Here is an 18855-nt window from a genome sequence, read left to right as displayed (position 1 = left end):
AGCCCGCCTGCCCGTCTCGCGCCCTCTTCCCCGGGCACCAGCTGCGCCTGCCTCGGGCACGCCTTCCCTCGTGGGCATAGCCTCGGGGAGGACGAGCCTGCTGTCCGTCCTCCCGGCGAGCGGGAGGCCCAGGAGGGTGGCGGGCGCGCCCCGCGCCCCGCGCCCCGCGCCCAACTTGGTGCCACCCTCCGTCCAGGCTTCCCCCCTCGGACCCCGGGCTCCGGAGCTGCCATGGGCCCGGCCTGGGGACTGTGCCTCCTGCTCCTGTGCCCCGTGTGCGTGTGCGCCGCCAACCGCATTCCAGGTGAGCCGGCGGGGAGGCCCCGCGGGGGGGGCGCCCCGCACCCCGTCCCCTGACCCCCGCCCTCCCGTCCTCCACCCCCCCCCCGGTCCGGAAAGCTGACCGTGGCCTCTCGGCTCTCACAGAGGCTGGCGGAGACGGCAGCGTGTTCGACGTGCTGGAGCTGGCCGGGGCCGCCCGCAGGGGCTCCGGGCGGCGGCTGGTGAAGGGTCCCGACCCGTCCAGCCCGGCTTTCCGCATCGAGAACGCCGACCTGATCCCCCCGATGCCCGATGACAAATTCCAAGACCTGGTGGACGCCGTGCGCGCCGAGAAGGGCTTCCTCCTGCTGGCCTCCCTGCGGCAGATGAAGCGGACCCGCGGCGCGCTGCTGGCCGTGGAGCGCAAGGACCGGTCGGGCCCCGTGTTCGCCGTGGTGTCCAACGGCAAGGCGGGCACGCTGGACCTGAGCCTGGACGCGCAGGGCCGGCAGCAGGTGGTGTCGGTGGAGGAGGCCTTCCTGGCCACCGGCCAGTGGAGGAGCATCACCCTGTTCGTGCAGGAGGACAGAGCCCAGCTCTACATCGACTGCGAGAAGATGGAGAGCGTCGAGCTGGACGTCCCCATCCAGAGCATCTTCACCCGGGACCTGGCCAGCACCGCCCGGCTCCGCGTTGCCAAGGGGGACGTCAACGACAACTTCCAGGTCGGTGGGTCCACCGTGGTGGGTGGTGGTGGTGCCCGGGGGGGGGGGCGGTTCTCAGCCTCAGAACACCTGGGAGGGTGGACGGCATGGCAGGCTGCCCTCCTCCCCCCCTCCTCCCCCAGGGCATCGGGTGAGGGGCCTGGGGATCTGCATTTCTGATCGGAAGGGTCCTGCTGCGGCTGGGGGCTGGGGGCCTGGGCAGCCCGTTGGAAACTACTCGAGTAAATGAGAAATGCCTGTCCAACAGCAGCTGCTCCAGTGCTCTTAAAGAGCACGGTGGTTTACTTCGAGTATGTTCCACCGGCTTTAATCAGAACCTGCAAGGGGTTCTTCACTGGGTAGAGCCAGCCGTGGTCAGTGGGGTGGGATGGAAGCGGGCAGAGGTTAAACTGAAAAGGTTAAAACAGCCACCGATCCGCCACTGCAGCTCTTCCTCGCCTCGTTTGTAGCTGTGGCTTTGAACTCCCACGTTTAACTCTTCACCACTGGGGAATATCGTATTCTCCACACTTAGCATCCATTCCACTTCCTTTGTGCCCAGGCGGGCCTTTGAGAAGGGAGTTCTTTGTAAAATACTAAAGACTTGGCAGAAGACAGAAGATTTTTGAAGTTGTTTGGCCGTTTACGTTGGTGGGCTATTTTGATCTTAAAGGGATCTTAAAAAATGGTGGCCTTTCCAGCTTCTGGGATGTTTGCTTATGTGCTTTCTCTAGCACACAGATAGTCCTCCCTCCCTCCCTCCCTCCCTCCCCCCTCCCTCCCGCTCCCTTGCCCCTCCCACCAACCCCCCCTTCACTCCATTCTACAATTCCTGCCACAGGGGGTGCTGCAGAATGTGAGGTTTGTCTTTGGAACCACCCCAGAAGATGTCCTCAGGAACAAAGGCTGCTCCAGCTGTGAGTACCCCATCTATTTTTAGTACATGGGAGAATTCTACCAAGAGCACCACGAGGAATATAAGCAATACTGCTTGTGCCAAACTTGCCTCCAGGTAGCATGATTAAGTAGACACAAGTGACTTCAAAGGATTTTACACGCACACGCGTGCGCACACACACACACACACACACACACACACACACACACACACACACTCCTCTTACTTGCATCCCTTACCCCAAAGGAAATGCCTTTATAGCCAAGAATTCGAGGGTGGGCTGGCTGGCTGGCTGGCTGGAGGAGAGGCCATGGATTTGAAGTCCACCATTACTTTTTCTGTTCCATTTCCTAGCCACTGCCAATGTCCTGCTCACCCTGGACAACAATGTGGTGAATGGGTCCAGCCCGGCCATCCGCACCAACTACATTGGCCACAAGACCAAGGACCTGCAAGCCATCTGCGGCATCTCGTGTGATGAGCTGTCCAGCATGGTCCTGGAGCTCCGGAGCCTGCGCACCATTGTGACCACTCTGCAGGACAGCATCCGCAAAGTGGTCAGTGGCCTCGCCCCCCCCACCCCCCCTCCCAGTCGGCCCCAGGTAAGGCTGAGCACTAATGAGCACGCTCACCTTTTAGACGGAAGAGAACAAGGAGCTGGCCAATGAGCTGCGGAGGCCCCACTTCTGCTACCACAATGGGGTCCAGTACAGGAATAATGAGGAGTGGACGGTGGATGGCTGTACCGAGTGCCACTGCCAGGTGAGGAGCCACTGCGCGCTGAAGGGGAGATTCACGGCGCGGCTTGCAGCCAGTCTTTTCAAATACAAAATGCTGTTGCTTGAACACCAGCCACAGACAACTGAAGTTGCCAGTCAACTTCAGTAGGTTGGCATCCTTGTCCCACGGGACATAAAGCCAGGTCTGCAGCCGAGAGGAAGCCCTCAAGTTCTTTTTATATACCACAGGCCGCCACCAAAGCGGGTCTTTTTCCCTTTGACATGCAATTATGACATTTACAAATGCTTCTTTTAATCTCTTGGATTTATTAAAGTCTTAATTACACCCTCCATCCCCCCTGCCCCCCGGGCTAAGTATCTTAAGGGAACAAATCTACTTAGACATCTGAATAATTTACTCGCTTTGGTTCAAAGACCAAGTGTTGAATGTCAGGTAAATCAAACCTGCTCAGAACATTCCTTTTGTTTCCCCAGCACGGCTTTCTATTCAGCCCCGGCATGGCGGTTCTTCTAACACAGTGCTGACTGTTCAAATGGCTAGGGTGTCACTGTCAACTTAGCTCGGGTGACAATGCCAGTCCCACAGGTGTGGGGGAAGGCAAGTTTGCTATTATCTGGCTTATCAGACAAAGAACGGCTTTGCTTTTGCACCAACTTCTTTAAATTCTCATCATTCCCCAGTGTGGTGTAAAGGCAGCTCTAAGAGGAGAGAAAAATGTTCATAGATTTTCTTCTCCTGCTAAAGATAATATAGAAAGGTTTTAAAGTTGTTGCCGATTCCTGTGAGTTTGATTTCCGAGGTAGACTTGGCTCCCGAGGCCTGCTGATTCTTCTTACATAAGTTCTTTGTGCTGAGCAACCATTCAGAGCTCCCTGAAGGACAGACAAGTGACCGGCATGAAATCTATGACATGGGTGGACTGCAACCGACAGCTCTACTATCACCCTCATCCCGTCCGAGCTTTTACGGACCTCGCACTTCTGTGGCTTGTGATGGAAATGTTCCTGTAGTAGGGAAACTTATTTTTGCAATTATGCTCAGTAACCATTTCCCCCTTCCTTTCTTGCCCTGCAGAATTCAGTGACTATCTGCAAGAAGGTGTCCTGCCCCATCATGCCCTGCTCCAACGCCACAGTTCCTGATGGAGAGTGCTGCCCACGGTGTTGGCGTAAGTTCCTAAACCACCTAGCTCATTCTTTAGTACTCGGCTGGCTCTAACACATCCTGGACATCTAGGCACAGCACTGCCCCCACCCTGTCTCCATCATATGTCTCCATTCAGCATCTTGCTTCCTTCTGTCGGCTGTCTGCAGCCAAAAAAGCGCATTAGGAACACCTTTTAATTGTCCATCTAGCTTGTGGAATCGGTAGCAATGCTCATGGCATGTATTTATTCATCCTGATCTTGTGCTTTGCAGATAAGGGGTGAATATGTTGCAGAAATAGGTCTAAGTTGACAGTTTTAGAACTAGATTTTAACAGTGCAAAGTTAAGAGGATCTGTCCAGCAGAGGAGTTGGTAGGTTTATGGTGTGAGCACGGGACCTGACTTGGGACCTGAGGTTCTGCCTCTGAATTCTGCAGTGATCAGAGAGGAAGATCACAGCATCACTGGGGGTCAAGGGACTGACAGAAACGGCACTGTCTTGACACGGGGCGCCCTGCCCCTAGGTCTTGTGCCCTGCAATGATCTCTTCATGGAGACAATATTCAGCATAGTCATAAAAGTGAGTTGTTACAATAGGCAGTAGCACTTGGCATACATGCATGCACGCACACACACACACACAGACACACGCACACCTCTGTGTACCCCGACCATGGCTCCCCAGGACCATGGGAGTGATGTTCCACCTATTTGTACATGTGCTCTATCTAGCACTTATTTGAGGTGGGAGTTAAAGGGAACACAGACAGCGATTGCTAAGACTTCCAACTGGTGGCCAAAGAACACAAGTTCTCTTGATAGTCATACTGGTGCATACCTGTAATCCCAGCACTCAAGAGTCAGAAGCAGAAGGATCATGGGTTCAAGGCCAGCATGGGCTATCTAATGAGATCTAGTCTCTGTTTTCTGGTGGTGCCTCAAGAGACAGTAAACAAACATATTCTCCTCTTGTGAAAATATGTGCAGAGGAGGCGCCAGAGGTGAGAGGTTGAGGAACAAGCCGACTAACCTCATGGCCAGCTGGAGCCAGAACTAAGAGCAGCCAGGCTGCCAGCCCGCTCATCTGCCAGACACATGGTCTGGGGCTTCCCTGACAAGTCAGAAATGACACCTTGGGGCTGTCTTCTTGGAAGACTGAGTCTGGACCCGCTGCTCCGATATCTTAACTGTGCACAGTCAGAGCGGAGAGGAGAGGGCGTGGGAGATCTCGCACTGCAGCAAGGATGGGCTGTCCTGACCCAGTACAGCCTCCAGTTACCCGGAAAATCTATACGTGGTGATCTAACATAAACCCTTCTTCCAGCCACCTCAGAGAAATCGTATCCTTTGCTTTGAAGTTACGGGAGTCTCACATACTTGTAAAAGTCTACGGTTAAGGCTGAGGGAGAAGTTCAGAGTCACACACACACACACACACACACACACACACATGCAGCTGTAATAACCACATCGTGTTGCGTTAGTATAGCAAAAGCATACTCATCAAATACTTCAGTCGAGGCAAAGGGGATGTGTGCTTTCCCCCTCTGGCAAGTGCAGGCCCCGGCAGGGACCACGGGCGGCCACCCTGTACTAAGTGCCTCGTGCTCCCCGCAGCCAGCGACTCGGCGGACGACGGCTGGTCTCCGTGGTCCGAGTGGACGTCCTGCTCGGCGACGTGCGGCAATGGCGTCCAGCAGCGCGGCCGCTCCTGTGACAGCCTCAACAACCGCTGCGAGGGCTCCTCGGTCCAGACGCGGACCTGCCACATTCAGGAGTGTGACAAGCGATGTGAGCACTGGGCGGCTGGGGGTGGGAGGCAGGGTGCGAAGCCTGGGCGTAAAGGTGCTGGAACCTCCGTGTCGGAATCCCAGTCTACCCCTCCTCCCGCACCCTGACCACAGCGCGGATCCCGCGGCCTCTCCTCTCTGTAGCACGGGTCTCTGCAGCGAGTTCGCAGTGGGGTTTTAAGCATTTGGTTCATGCATCGAATGCAGTCAGCATGGAGCGCAGCTTATGTCGAGCCTGTAGGTCCTGGGGTACTGATGGCTTCCTGCAGCCGGCATCACCACATGCTGGCATGTGGACTGTGGCCACGAGCCCGTGTCCTCGCAGCGCGGGTTTGGCTGCGCTGAGCGGGCTGGGGACGCTTCCACGAGCTCCGAGCTCCGGAGGAGGCTGCCAGCACCCTCGGTGACACCAGCTTTGCATTTTAGTCAAACAGGATGGCGGCTGGAGCCACTGGTCCCCCTGGTCGTCTTGCTCCGTGACATGTGGTGATGGCGTCATCACAAGGATCCGTCTCTGCAACTCCCCCAGCCCGCAGATGAACGGGAAGCCGTGCGAGGGCGAGGCGCGGGAGACCACAGCGTGCAGGAAAGCCGCCTGTCCCAGTGAGTGGGAGCCTCCCGGGCGCAGCTCTGCGGGTCACGGGGCCGGCGGGGGGGAGGTGGGGGCAGGGCGCGAGGGGACGCTGCTCACTGGAGAAATGAACAGAAGCAAAGCCCTGGGCGCTCAGTGTGAAACGGAGAACCATCTCAGACTCACGCTCTTCCCGAACATCCCTTCCACGGGTCGGGTAGCAGAGGTTTCAAATGACTGAATGCTTGTGTGGGATCGGTTTCCTTGCAGTCAATGGAGGCTGGGGTCCCTGGTCGCTGTGGGACATCTGCTCCGTCACCTGTGGGGGAGGGGTGCAGAAACGCAGCCGCCTCTGCAACAACCCCACGCCCCAGTTCGGAGGCAAAGACTGCATTGGCGACGTGACAGAAAGCCAGGTCTGCAACAAGCAGGACTGTCCCATAGGTGAGTGGGTGGCCCTGAGCCAAGTCCCTCTAGACACTGGATTTTACTGAATGCTGAGGTTCTGTGTGTGTATGTGTGTGCACACGTGTGCGTGTGCAGGTGGACAGCACCGCTGTCAGCGCAGCCGCAGCAGGGACAGCAGCTGGGACCTGCCACTGACCGCCTCTCACCTTTCTCAGATGGATGCCTGTCCAACCCTTGCTTTGCCGGTGCCAAATGCACCAGCCATCCCGACGGCAGCTGGAAGTGTGGCGCCTGCCCGGCCGGCTACACTGGGAACGGCATCCAGTGCAGTGACGTGGATGAGGTGAGGGAGCCCCGGCTCTGCGTGACCTGCGGGGAAGGCCGCCGGCGGGCCCCCCGGCACTTCCTCGCTGCCGCCTTCGCTCACAGCCAAGCACTCTCTTACTCCCTCCGTAGTGCAAAGAAGTGCCCGACGCCTGCTTCAACCACAACGGAGAGCACCGGTGTAAGAACACAGACCCCGGCTACAACTGCCTGCCCTGCCCGCCGCGCTTCACGGGCTCTCAGCCCTTCGGCAGGGGCATCGAACACGCCATGGCCAACAAACAGGTACAGCAGACTCCACAAAGCAGACCTGAGGACAGAGCTGTCCTTGAGCGAGCAGCCAGCGGAGGCTTCATGGAGCAGGGGAGGGGTGCACGCCCGCACAGCGTAGTCTTAGCAGCACCCGATAGGGATGAGCGGATGGAGCTGTGGGTGTCTAGGTGCGGGCCTGCTCTTCCCACGGGCCTCGCCTACCCAGAGAGGGGGCGGTCGCGGCCCCTCGTTCCCCTGGTGTCTGGGACATGTCCAAAGGCTGGGTGTTGTGCCCCCAGGTGTGCAGTCCCCGCAACCCCTGCAAAGACGGGACGCACGACTGCAACAGGAACGCCAACTGCAACTACCTGGGCCACTACAGCGACCCCATGTACCGCTGCGAGTGCCGGCCCGGCTACGCCGGCAACGGCATCATCTGCGGAGAGGACACCGACCTGGACGGCTGGCCCAACGAGGACCTGGTATGCGTGGCCAATGCCACCTACCACTGCAAAAAGGTACGGCCAGACGCCCTCCCGAGCCTCCCCACAGACAGCCCGCCGCCCTGGTCCCAAGCACACGCCAGAGTGCGCTCCGGGTTGAAGAGTTAAAGAAGGATCTGGAAGGCAGCGGGGCATGGGTTCTCACCAAGAACATGAACAGGGCAGGACCTGGGCTTGGAGTGCCTGTCCCCGTGTCACCGCAGGCCTAACGGCTGTCATGTGTGGCTTTTCTTCCCCAGGACAACTGCCCCAACCTTCCCAACTCGGGGCAGGAGGACTACGACAAGGATGGGATCGGCGACGCCTGTGACGACGATGACGACAACGATAAGATCCCAGACGACAGGGTAAAGACCAGACCCTGTGCTCCCTTCCCCGCGTCCCCGCTCGCTCCAGTGGCAGCCTGGAGCACGGCACGGGCGGAGAGACTGCAGGGCTTTACGTCCACCATGTTGACACGTTGGAGAGTTAGGGCTTCCTCGCTGGCAGCAGGCACAGCGGCTAACACCTGTCATAATCCTAGCGACCCAGGACACAGACGTTGCCAAGAGAATTTTCAAAGGCTTTTTCCTTCCCATCTCTTCCTCCCCATTTGAGAGAGAAATTACAAGTGTACCTAGTGACACCGAGATGATAAAATTATGTTTTATATCTCACTGACTTGTCACCAACAGAAACCCACGTATTATCTTCTAGGGGGTCATTTAACGATACTCTGTCAACCAACTAGTAGCTAATGAGTCGTGTACACACTGCGCAAGTGGTCGGACACAGCGGCGGGTGTCGGAGGCAACCCGGTGAGGTTTCTCCATCTCTCCTCCCCGCAGGACAACTGCCCGTTCCATTACAACCCCGCCCAGTATGACTACGACAGAGACGACGTGGGGGACCGCTGCGACAACTGCCCCTACAACCACAACCCAGACCAGGCAGACACCGACAGCAACGGGGAGGGGGACGCCTGCGCCGCCGACATCGACGGGGACGGTAGGGGGCTCCTGGGGACCTGGGAGGCCTGACTGTGTGGTCTCACCGGGGACAGTAGGGGGCTCCTGGGGACCCGGGAGGCCTGACTGTGTGGTCTCACCGGGGACGGTAGGGGGCTCTTGGGGACCCGGGAGGCCTGACTGTGTGGTCTCACCGTGCGCTTGGTGCTGCCGAGCGCGGCGCTCATTCGCCCTGCTCTCCGCAGGCATCCTCAACGAGCGTGACAACTGCCAGTACGTGTACAACGTGGACCAGAGGGACACTGACATGGACGGGGTGGGAGATCAGTGTGACAACTGTCCCCTGGAGCACAACCCAGACCAGGTGGGTGACTCCTCCCACTCTCCGCCAGCTGCTGGAATCTCCTGGCTGGGCCTCTGAGACTGTGTGTAAGAGTAGAGTCCAAACTCACTGGCACCCGTGTTCCCATAGCCAGGCGCTGTATGAGCATGCTCAAAGTGAGTTTGCTCAAAATGAACTCTGTAGAGAAAGCCTACTTGGCTTGTTCAGTGTAACCTACCCTTGTTAAGATTAATTCTCACAAAGCCAAGACCTGCAAATGGCCACTACAATCACATGAACCATGTGTACGGCTGAGATGCATCATCTAGAAGCAAAACAGCCATTTTCATGGCTAGTGATACAATCCAGCCATTAAGAAGTCATCAAACTAAAAAGACTTCCAAAAGCTCCAGAAAGCACATTTCTCCAAAAATATCTAGCATTCCTGACAGACCACCCTTCCCCCCTGCCGGGGAATGTACAGATCGACGTCATTACACGAGAACTCCAGCTTCTCCCTCCCGACACTTGCTCTTTAAAGCGTGTCAAGCTAGTAATAGCAGGACAGTGGCTCTGAGGGCATCATGGGAAAGCCTGAGTGGTCTGCGGGAAGCTTTACTGACCTCATCTGTTTCGAGTTTGGGTCTTACCACAAATTTTTCAATATCATTTAACCTCACTAGATGACTTTAGGATTCCTCTGATTATAATAACCTTACAACAAAATTCAACCATCATGTAAAAAAAAAAAATACAGTCACACACAACATACACATACATACACACACACCCCTTACAAAAAGCATATACACTAGCAAGAAAAAAAATCCAATCTGTATTATGCTGTCTGGAAGCATCCCGTGCATATGGAATAATTAAGTTCTATGTTAGTTGGAAAATGTTATGCTTTTAAAAAATCCTAAATGTGTCCTCACAATTTCCACATCAAACAAAGATTGAGGAAAAAAAAAAAAAAACCTTTAAATTTCAGCTTGCTAATGTTAGTGTCTCCAGTAGCACAGAAATAACCGTGGAACTCACTGGCAGTATCATACACAGAAGAATTCCCCCTGGTGGCCACCTGTGTGGCCTTCCAGGCGCTGTTCAGCATGGGACTTACTCCTTTTCCCTCTGTCTTCCAGCTGGACTCTGACTCAGACCGCATCGGGGACACCTGTGACAACAATCAGGACATTGATGAAGATGGACACCAGAACAATCTGGACAACTGCCCCTATGTGCCCAATGCCAACCAGGCTGACCATGACAAGGATGGCAAGGGGGATGCCTGCGACCACGATGATGACAATGACGGCATCCCTGATGACAGGGACAACTGCAGGCTGGTGCCCAATCCTGACCAGAAGGACTCTGATGGTGAGTCCGTGCCGCCATTCTGGAGAGCACAAGGTGTTAGGGGGGTCGGGACGTATGACCTGCAGAGGGAAGAAACAGAAGTAAAGGGAAGGTATCCCAGGGGACACAGCGACTGAAGGTCAGCTGTGGCAAGGCTCATCTGACCTCAGACATGGCAGCACTTCAGAGTTTCACTCACATCTTGCCTTTCTGATCTTAGGTGACGGTCGAGGCGATGCGTGCAAAGACGACTTTGACCATGACAATGTGCCAGACATCGATGATATCTGTCCTGAGAATGTTGACATTAGTGAGACTGATTTCCGCCGATTCCAGATGATTCCTCTTGATCCCAAAGGGACATCCCAAAATGACCCTAACTGGGTGGTACGCCACCAGGGCAAAGAGCTTGTCCAGACTGTCAACTGTGATCCTGGCCTTGCTGTAGGTGAGTTGTGCGTGCTTTAAGAGGCAAAGACGGATGTGGAAATGCCCCTGCCCCTGCGGGGGGGGGGGGGCGGCTCTGGGAAGTCTGGGACAGAATGGAGAAGGATCTAAAGGCTGCAGTTACTAACGTGGCTCTGGCCTGGTATTCTAGGTTACGATGAGTTCAATGCGGTGGACTTCAGTGGCACCTTCTTCATCAACACCGAGAGGGACGATGACTACGCCGGCTTTGTGTTTGGCTACCAGTCCAGCAGCCGCTTCTACGTGGTTATGTGGAAGCAAGTCACCCAGTCCTACTGGGATACCAACCCCACCAGGGCTCAGGGATACTCCGGCCTGTCCGTGAAAGTCGTGAACTCCACCACAGGCCCTGGCGAGCACCTGCGGAATGCCCTGTGGCACACAGGAAACACCCCTGGCCAGGTAAGGAGGGGTCCCGGGGGTGGCCGTGTAACTGACAAGGGGGACACTGGCCTCTGGCTAAGAACCCAAGATGTCTTAGTTAGGAAGCTCCCAGCATCACCAGCTGCGGCATGAAGCCAGGCTCCACAAAGTCCGAATCGTGTGGGACAGGGGAGCTCACTGCGGCCCGGCGCCCCTCCACACCTGGGGCAGTTCTGGCCTCTTCAAACAAAAAGCCTTCCTTTCCCCTTGCTGTCTGCTTTTCAGTCATTATATGGCACACGGCACAGGAGAGAACCCTTAGGAACCAAAATCCTCCCGGTCTGCTGGGTAGCTCTCAAGCACCGAGTCTCAGGGCCCGGGCTGTGGGCAGCTCTCAAGCACCGAGTCTCAGGGCCCGGGCTATGGGTAGCTCTCAAGCCCCGTGTCTCAGGGCCCGGGCTGTGGGCAGCTCTCAAGCCCTGTGTCTCAGGCCCGGGCTGTGGGTCTCCTCGCGGCGGGACTTGCTCAAGCTCTCTCCTCTCCCTCAGGTGCGCACCCTGTGGCATGACCCTCGTCACATAGGCTGGAAAGATTTCACCGCCTACAGATGGCGTCTCAGCCACCGGCCCAAGACAGGCTTCATAAGGTGAGGGTGGAGTGTATTAAATCCCACTTCCGCGTCGCACCGAGGGGCCAAAAGGATGAGATCAAAAAGGAGCGAGGTCACCAGGGACGTGTCACCAGGGACGTGTCACCAGTGACATGTTTTCTCTTCTGCTGCAGAGTGGTCATGTACGAGGGGAAGAAGATCATGGCTGACTCTGGCCCCATCTACGACAAAACCTACGCCGGCGGTAGGCTAGGACTGTTTGTCTTCTCTCAAGAAATGGTGTTCTTCTCTGACCTGAAATACGAATGTAGAGGTAGGAGCACCGAGAACTGCACTAAGTCACACTAATATGAAAGACAACGGCGGTGGGCAAGACTGATTGGAACAGTATTTTAGAGACAAGGGTATTTCCACTTAGCGTTTAAGGATACAATGCTAGAAATGAAATAATTGCTATGAATTGTGGCTAAAGAAATCCTGAGTCCTTATCAACACTGTGAGTTTGCTTAGTAACCAGTGTGTTCTTCAGACAATGCAAAGACGGAAGACAAGCAGCTACACAATTTAGGCCACGATAATGCTTTTCTTAAATGCGAGTACTACTTTTCTTTCAACCTTGGAATGTTTAGATAGTTTATGTTCTTACAGTTTTATTCATACCATCACAACTTTTATCTGTGTACAGAGGAACAATATTGCTTTCATAGTGATGTGAAAGCCATTTTTAGTAGCCAGACACCAGTGGCTCAGGCCTATGATCCTAGCTACTCAGTAGGCTAGGATCTGAGAATCATGGCTTGAAGCCAGCCTGGGCAGGAAAGTTTATGAGATGCTATCTCCAATTAACCTCCAAAAAGCTAGAAGTGGAGTTTTGGCTCAAGTGGTAGAGCAACAGTCTTGAACAAAAAAGCCAAGTAGGGTGTGGGGGGGGGGAGGGGGGGGGGGGAGGGGGGAGATGGGAAGGGAAAACAAAGGAGGAGGCAACAATGTTTGATAAGAAATGTACTCATTATCTTGCCCATGTAATTGTAACCCCTCTATATGGTATTTTCACACACACACACAAAAAAAGCCAAGTAAGAGCTCAAAGCCCTGAGTTCAAGCCTCAGTACCAGCATGCGCGCGCACACACACACACACACACACACACACACACACACACACACACACACACACACACAGAGTCATTTTTCCATCAACAACAACAAAAGGAAAACTCTTGAGTTTTTGTTAGTTGATATTAAGATGATTGTGCCCTGATTCATTAGTTTTCACTTCTTTGTTTTTTCACGTTTGTGTCACAGATTCCTAACTGTCATATGCTGATCAGAGTCCTGATCATACCCAAGGCTGGCACTGCACCTTCTGGAAGCCAGGACCTGCGGAATCCCCCAGGCTCAACGCCTCCTCACCCCCCTTTCTTCTCTGCAGATTCCAACGCTTGGAGCCTGCCTCAAGCAAACTCAAACACAGACTGAGCCTTCAGCCTCCGGTGAATAAGAAGGCCTCTTCCAAGAACACAAACAATTACTTTGGCTTGCTTTTGTGAAAACAAAAGCATCTCTTCTCTTTCCTTCGGAAAGGTGCCTTCTCCACGCGGCGCATGTCACCGAGCTGGGTGCTCCCGAGAGGCCAGCTCTGAGCAGTGGACCCACGCATGTCCCGGCACCTCAGCAGCAAGGCCTTGCCCCTGATCCTGACATATACCCTTAGGAACAGTGGGTGGGGCCCAAGCACTAAGGAAGGATTGTGGGAAGAAATCATGGAGAACCTGTTACTTGTTTAGTACTGAGTCATTTTGGGGATACTGAAAGACTGGATTTTATGACGCTGACTAGCATTAGCTGATTAACCCATCTGAAGAGGCTTAGACAGAAGGAAGGAAGGGAGGGAAAGACTGGCTTCAGAACTTTCTCCCGATACCCATCCTTACCCCTGGTCTATAGGAGCCACATAACATGTTATTATCAGAAGTACCATGCAGTGCTGGGGGCTGTTCAGTGCCTGGCCATGCTGAAATGGTTGGTTCTATTCCAGATGTACCTTGCAGATGTAGCAGGAAAGTAGAAAAACCTATTCCATCTCAGTGGGCTGCAGCCGCCTCCAAGAGGGGCAGCATGCTCATGTTCCTATGGTTAGAAAGGCACAAAGTTACCGTCAACCTGACTAAAACATTCCTTTTCTTTTTTTCTTCTATTATTAGAGTTCCTGATTCTCTTCTGGACTATAGTGTGATTTTTTTTATGGTTTTTTTTTTTTTTGCGGGCGGGGGGGTGTATTTCTTTTTTCTTTCTTGTTTTTTAACAAATGCTTTAACAGTATAAAATATTTATTTTTTTTCCCTATTCTGGAGAATCTGTCTGAAGGATATCCATGGAACAGGAAGTGTAAGGACTGTCCACATTGCCTTGGTTATGAGTCTTCGTGACTGTAAGATTGTAAATACAGATTATTTATTAACTCTGTTCTACCTGGAATTAAATTTCATATGGGAAATATGTGTGAGCAGATACCTGGGTGGGATCAGCGAATCTCTTCAATGCCACCACCTGGAAAACCAGCCTCACCTTGGGCTGAGAGCGAACCAGTTCTGTCCCTTTGTTTTATCTTTTCCGGTGGAATTCATTGGTTGTCTGCAAGACCTTCGGATTGCTAAGAAAGCCATGACATCTTTAGAAATATTTTGCCACGTCCCTCACTCATAGTTCCAGGAAGAAGAAATGCATGTACACCTGTTTGTTGTTTTTGTTGTTGTTGTTTTGTTTTACTTCATTTTTCCAAAAGAGAAAAGATGACAAAGGTGAAACTTATATACAAATATTACCTCATTTGTTGTGTGACTGAGTAAAGACTTTCTGGATCAAGTAGAAAGAGTTTAAGTGTCTTAAATAGACTGAAAGCTACTGTAGTAACTCAAAAGGCAATGTTGTACATAGTATGAAAATTTCTCTGCAGAAGAATATTCCCAGGAAAAAGCATTGAAATGTTAAATACCATTTCTGAAAGGTTTCTTTCTCTTTCTATCATCTTGTACCCATAGCTTGACTTTCATAAGTTATTTTCTCATTGCTATTGGAATAGATCTCGGATTGTGTAGATATGCTATTTAAATAATTTATCGGGAAATACTGCCTGTACAGTTAGTATTTCTATTTTTATATGTTTGCACACTGAATTGAAGAATCGTTGAGTTTTCTCCTTTTTTGTGTGTTTTGTTATAATTTTTTTTTGCTTTTTACTCCCTGGTTTTTACTATTTGTTGATACCTTTTTCTAGGAATGTGCTTTTTTGTACACATTTTTATCCATTTTGCATTCTAAAGCAGTGTAACTTGTATATTACTGTTTCTGATGTACAAGGAACAACAATAAATCATATGGGAATTTATATTTATACTTCCTATAGCCATGTCTGGTTTGTTCTCTGCTGGCCTTATTCTAAGAGGTATGGGTAAATACTATTCTTAGTCAATAGAGAAATGGTGCTGTGGTTCAAGTGGTAGAGAACAAACCTTGAGCTGAAGAGCTGAGGGACAGTGGGGAGGCCCAGAGTTCAGGCCCCACAACTGACCAAAAAAAAAAACAAAAAAAAACCAATAGAGCACACACAAAAGAAAATTACAAAAAATGTGACATGTAATAGTCACAATTCCAATATAATTTAGACTTGTTCAAAACTAGTCTTCTAGACTAGGTACTGGTGGCTCAATCCTGTAATCCTAGCTACTCAGGAAGATGAGACCTGAGGATCATAGTTCAAAGCCAGCCCAGGCAGGAAACTACATAAGACTCTTATATCCAATTAACAACCAAAAAGGCGAAGTGGAGTTGTGGCTCAAATTGTACAGTGCTACCTTTAAGCAAATAAGCTCAAGACAGCGCCCAGGCTTTGAGTTTAAGTCCCAAGACCAGTATAAAAATAAAAACCCTAGCCTTAGGGTATATATTTTCTAGATTTGTGGAATAGTCTACCATAACTAAAGCATAGAAAGGGAACCTATATCCTGAGTCAAAAAAAATATAATTTTATGTTTACTGTTAAAAGGAGTCCAGTATGAACCTTCTCAAAACTCCAGCTCTTTCTAAGAAAGACAATGAAAGCAAATGGGTGTCATTGTCTTTCTGCCTGAGGTGGCCTCAAACGATGATCCTCCCATCTCTGCCTTGCCATAGCTGGAATTACAGGCATCAGCCACCACTGTCTGGTTTAACCTGTAACTCCAGGTCCATTTTCTGACCTGTCCATGATGGCTCTAGGTAGGACAACATGACTACATTTTGTAGAGCAGCTCGGGTGGACAGCATTACAAGAGAAGAATCGTCTTTGCAAAAGGTGGTAAGAGACTCTACCTTCTGAAGAATGAATGAATGACACCTGCAGGCACAAACGGATGATGCGGGAAAGGCAAGGTTTGAGAGGAATGCACAAATGTGTGGATGTGAGATTCACTGGTAAAGGGAACCAGTGCTGCCACATCTAGAATCTGAGTTTCAGAACGGCGATTCATGAACGCAAAATACTGAGCAATTCATTTCGTTTTGACAAAAACAAAACTGGTGCAAGTAGTTTTGCACACTGACTTAAGAACTGTTAGTATTTTTGTTATGCATTCAATTTTTGACAAAAGTCTGGCTTTGAGGCTGGTTAAGCACAAGACAAAAGATAGAATCTTCCTCCTCATTGACTTTTTTCTTTCTTGTTCTAAACACTTCTGTCTGGGCAGCAAGATCACCTATGAATGGAAACTGCCAGATCATTTTGTAGGCCCAAGGTGAAGACTTATGAATTAGAAAGTGCCTGTAAACCATTGTGGAATGAGGGGAAATGATCTAAAGGAAATATCCGTCTGAAATAAGCCAGCATTTACTCTCAGAGTAGTACAATATGGCTGGTCGCCAGTGGCTCACGTCTGTAATCTTAGCTACTCAGGAGGCTGAGATCTGAGGATCGAGGTTCAAAGCCAGCCTGGGCAGGAAAATCTGTGAGACTCTGATCTCCAGTAAACCACTAGAAAACCGGAAGTGGCACTGTGGCTCAACTGGTAGAGCGCTCGCCTTGAGCTGAAGAGCACAGGGACAGCGCCCAAGCCCAGAGTTCAAGCCCCACAACTGACAAAAGAAAAAAAAAAAAGAGTAGTACAACATGTGCATTCCTGGGAGAGAATTCTGATGAATTTTTACACCATACAGTAAAAGTGACAGAACACACCAAGAGGAGACAGGACAGAGAGGCTGGACGGGAGCTTGCTCACAGGAGGGTCCAATCCCATGCACAGTGACCTTCAAAAGTTAGCTGGTGAAACTGGTTAAACACAGGACTTGTTATGTCACCACCAATAAAACTTTTTCCTCCTAAGGAGGTTTACTGTCATGTGGCTCAGGACTGACAGGTTGAAGGTGAGTAAGCCAGGTGCTAGAGGAGAATTGCGATAAAGATGGAGGCAATAGGTTCGGGTTTTCTTGGTTTTGGTGTGTACTAGCACTGGAGCTTGAACTCAGAGTCTTGCACTTTCATTTGGCTTTTTCATACAAGACTTGGTACTCTACCATTTGAGCCACACTCCCTGTTCAAGCCTCAAAAATATCAAGGAAACATAATAAGGAGAAATCAAATGTTAAAAATCATTATTTGAAGAATGGTCTCACTCAATGCAGCCATTGAACTCAAACAGTTCAGAAAAAAATGAAACTTAATTTCCAACTTTCTTAAGAGCACACCTAGTAAGTCTTTAAGAGTCTTCACATTCTTCCATCACATGTTTAGTCTGCTGTTCATCTGTATATAAAATAACCAAAGTTAATATGTAATCAGAAACGTGTACATTATTAAGACAAGTAATTCAGCCTAGTAAGCACTAAGTCTTTTTGCACATTATACAGTGAAAGCTGGGTGTGGTGGCTCATGCCTGCAATCCTAGCTACTCCAAGAAGGGAGAGTGAGAGGACAGAGAAGACCAGCCCAGGAAAAGAAATACCATGACCTCATCCCAAACAACAAAAAAGTGGGGTCTGATAGCATGAGCCAGGCTAGTCCCAGAAAGAGCGAGATCACATTAAAAAAAAAGAACTGAAGCTAAAAATCTGGGGATCATAGCTCAAGAGTACAATAATAATAATAATAATTTCTCTACTATTTATTAAACAGTCATCACAAGCTGCATATAAAGTTTACAGGTAAAATCTAATGATACAAATTCTGTCTTCATGGAACTTACAGCTCAGAAAAATGCTGAGTTTTGAAAGATAACTATGGGTTTAGAGAGAGACATCAAAATTACTTTCTACTAAGTTTCTGGGGAGAGAGTAAAAGCTGAACTACATGTTTTATTTAAGTGGGGTAGTTTGGCATTTGCCTCCTTGAAGAGAGAAACAGTAAAAGCAGCACAGAAATGGACAACTGACCCTCCTACAGCGGACAGCTTGTCTTCCTCGATCAGAGCAATGCTGGACATCAGGCCTGGTATCCTGAGTATACCAGTGAATGTGTGGCTATTAAGCCATGCACCCAGGCCAGTGGTAAGAAAGAGCATCTCAGTCCAGACTGAAATACTATAGGTGATTAAAACCTCCAACCAACAACTTGGCCTCAGATGCACAAATCCAAATGCAAAACCCCAAGAAATAAGGGGGGGAGGCGCAGGGGGAAGCGTGACTCCTCCAACAGTAATGAACACAACTCTACAGTAATGAACACTACAAAAATGAGGTGAATGATAGTCTAAATAATTCAAAAAATGATTCTAAGAATGATTTAAAAAATTAAAAAGGACAGGAATAAATCCCTGAATGAATTCCAAGAATACTCAAAGAAAGCTCTGAATGAAATAAGGGAGACAACACAGGGCATGAAAGAAGAGTTCATGAAGGAAATAGAAATTCTGAGGGAAAAAAAGACAATTCTGGTAATATAAATATAAATAATTCAATTTTAAAAAATCTCTGCAGTAGACTGGATCAAATTCAAGACAAAATATCAGGATTCAAGAAGACAAAGTGGATATGTGGGAATAGTCAGATGAAGATTTAAAAAAAATGAGTAAATATAAATGAAACATGTAAGGTGTCTCCAACATTAGAACAGTGCTGTGCTGAAATGTGACTATGAGTCACTGAGCTGAGCACAGCAAAATGGAATGAGCCCACGCCACTACAGAGGAGAGGGGAAGAGGAAAAGGGAAAAGGAGAGCCAGAG

The 18855-nt window shown here is 50.7% G+C and overlaps 2 protein-coding genes across 2 annotated transcripts in view; one reads left to right on the top strand and one right to left on the bottom strand.

Moving 5' to 3' along the window:
• Positions 1-154: 154 nt before the first annotated feature.
• On the top strand, positions 155-15059 carry Thbs1 (thrombospondin 1). Its single transcript, XM_013010171.1, has 21 exons — positions 155-304; positions 427-986; positions 1807-1882; positions 2218-2420; positions 2503-2625; positions 3679-3772; positions 5368-5541; positions 5967-6143; positions 6382-6555; positions 6735-6862; positions 6976-7128; positions 7395-7613; positions 7838-7945; positions 8426-8585; positions 8791-8909; positions 10010-10244; positions 10444-10671; positions 10822-11093; positions 11603-11700; positions 11838-11977; positions 12969-15059. The coding sequence occupies exons 1-21, from the start codon at positions 232-234 to the stop codon at positions 12974-12976; spliced, it is 3522 nt and encodes a 1173-aa protein (XP_012865625.1). The 5' UTR covers positions 155-231; the 3' UTR covers positions 12977-15059.
• Positions 13786-18855, bottom strand: part of Fsip1 (fibrous sheath interacting protein 1) — a 96317-nt gene continuing 91247 nt past the window's right edge. The window contains 1 exon segment of the mRNA XM_013010009.1: positions 13786-13793. Within this exon segment, the coding sequence (XP_012865463.1) occupies positions 13786-13793 (8 nt within the window).

This window comes from Dipodomys ordii, unplaced genomic scaffold (assembly GCF_000151885.1).
Source record: "Dipodomys ordii isolate 6190 unplaced genomic scaffold, Dord_2.0 Scaffold11, whole genome shotgun sequence".
NCBI lineage: Eukaryota > Metazoa > Chordata > Mammalia > Rodentia > Heteromyidae > Dipodomys > Dipodomys ordii.
Note: the sequence above shows the minus strand (reverse complement) of the source record. Positions and strands in the feature narration are given on the sequence as shown.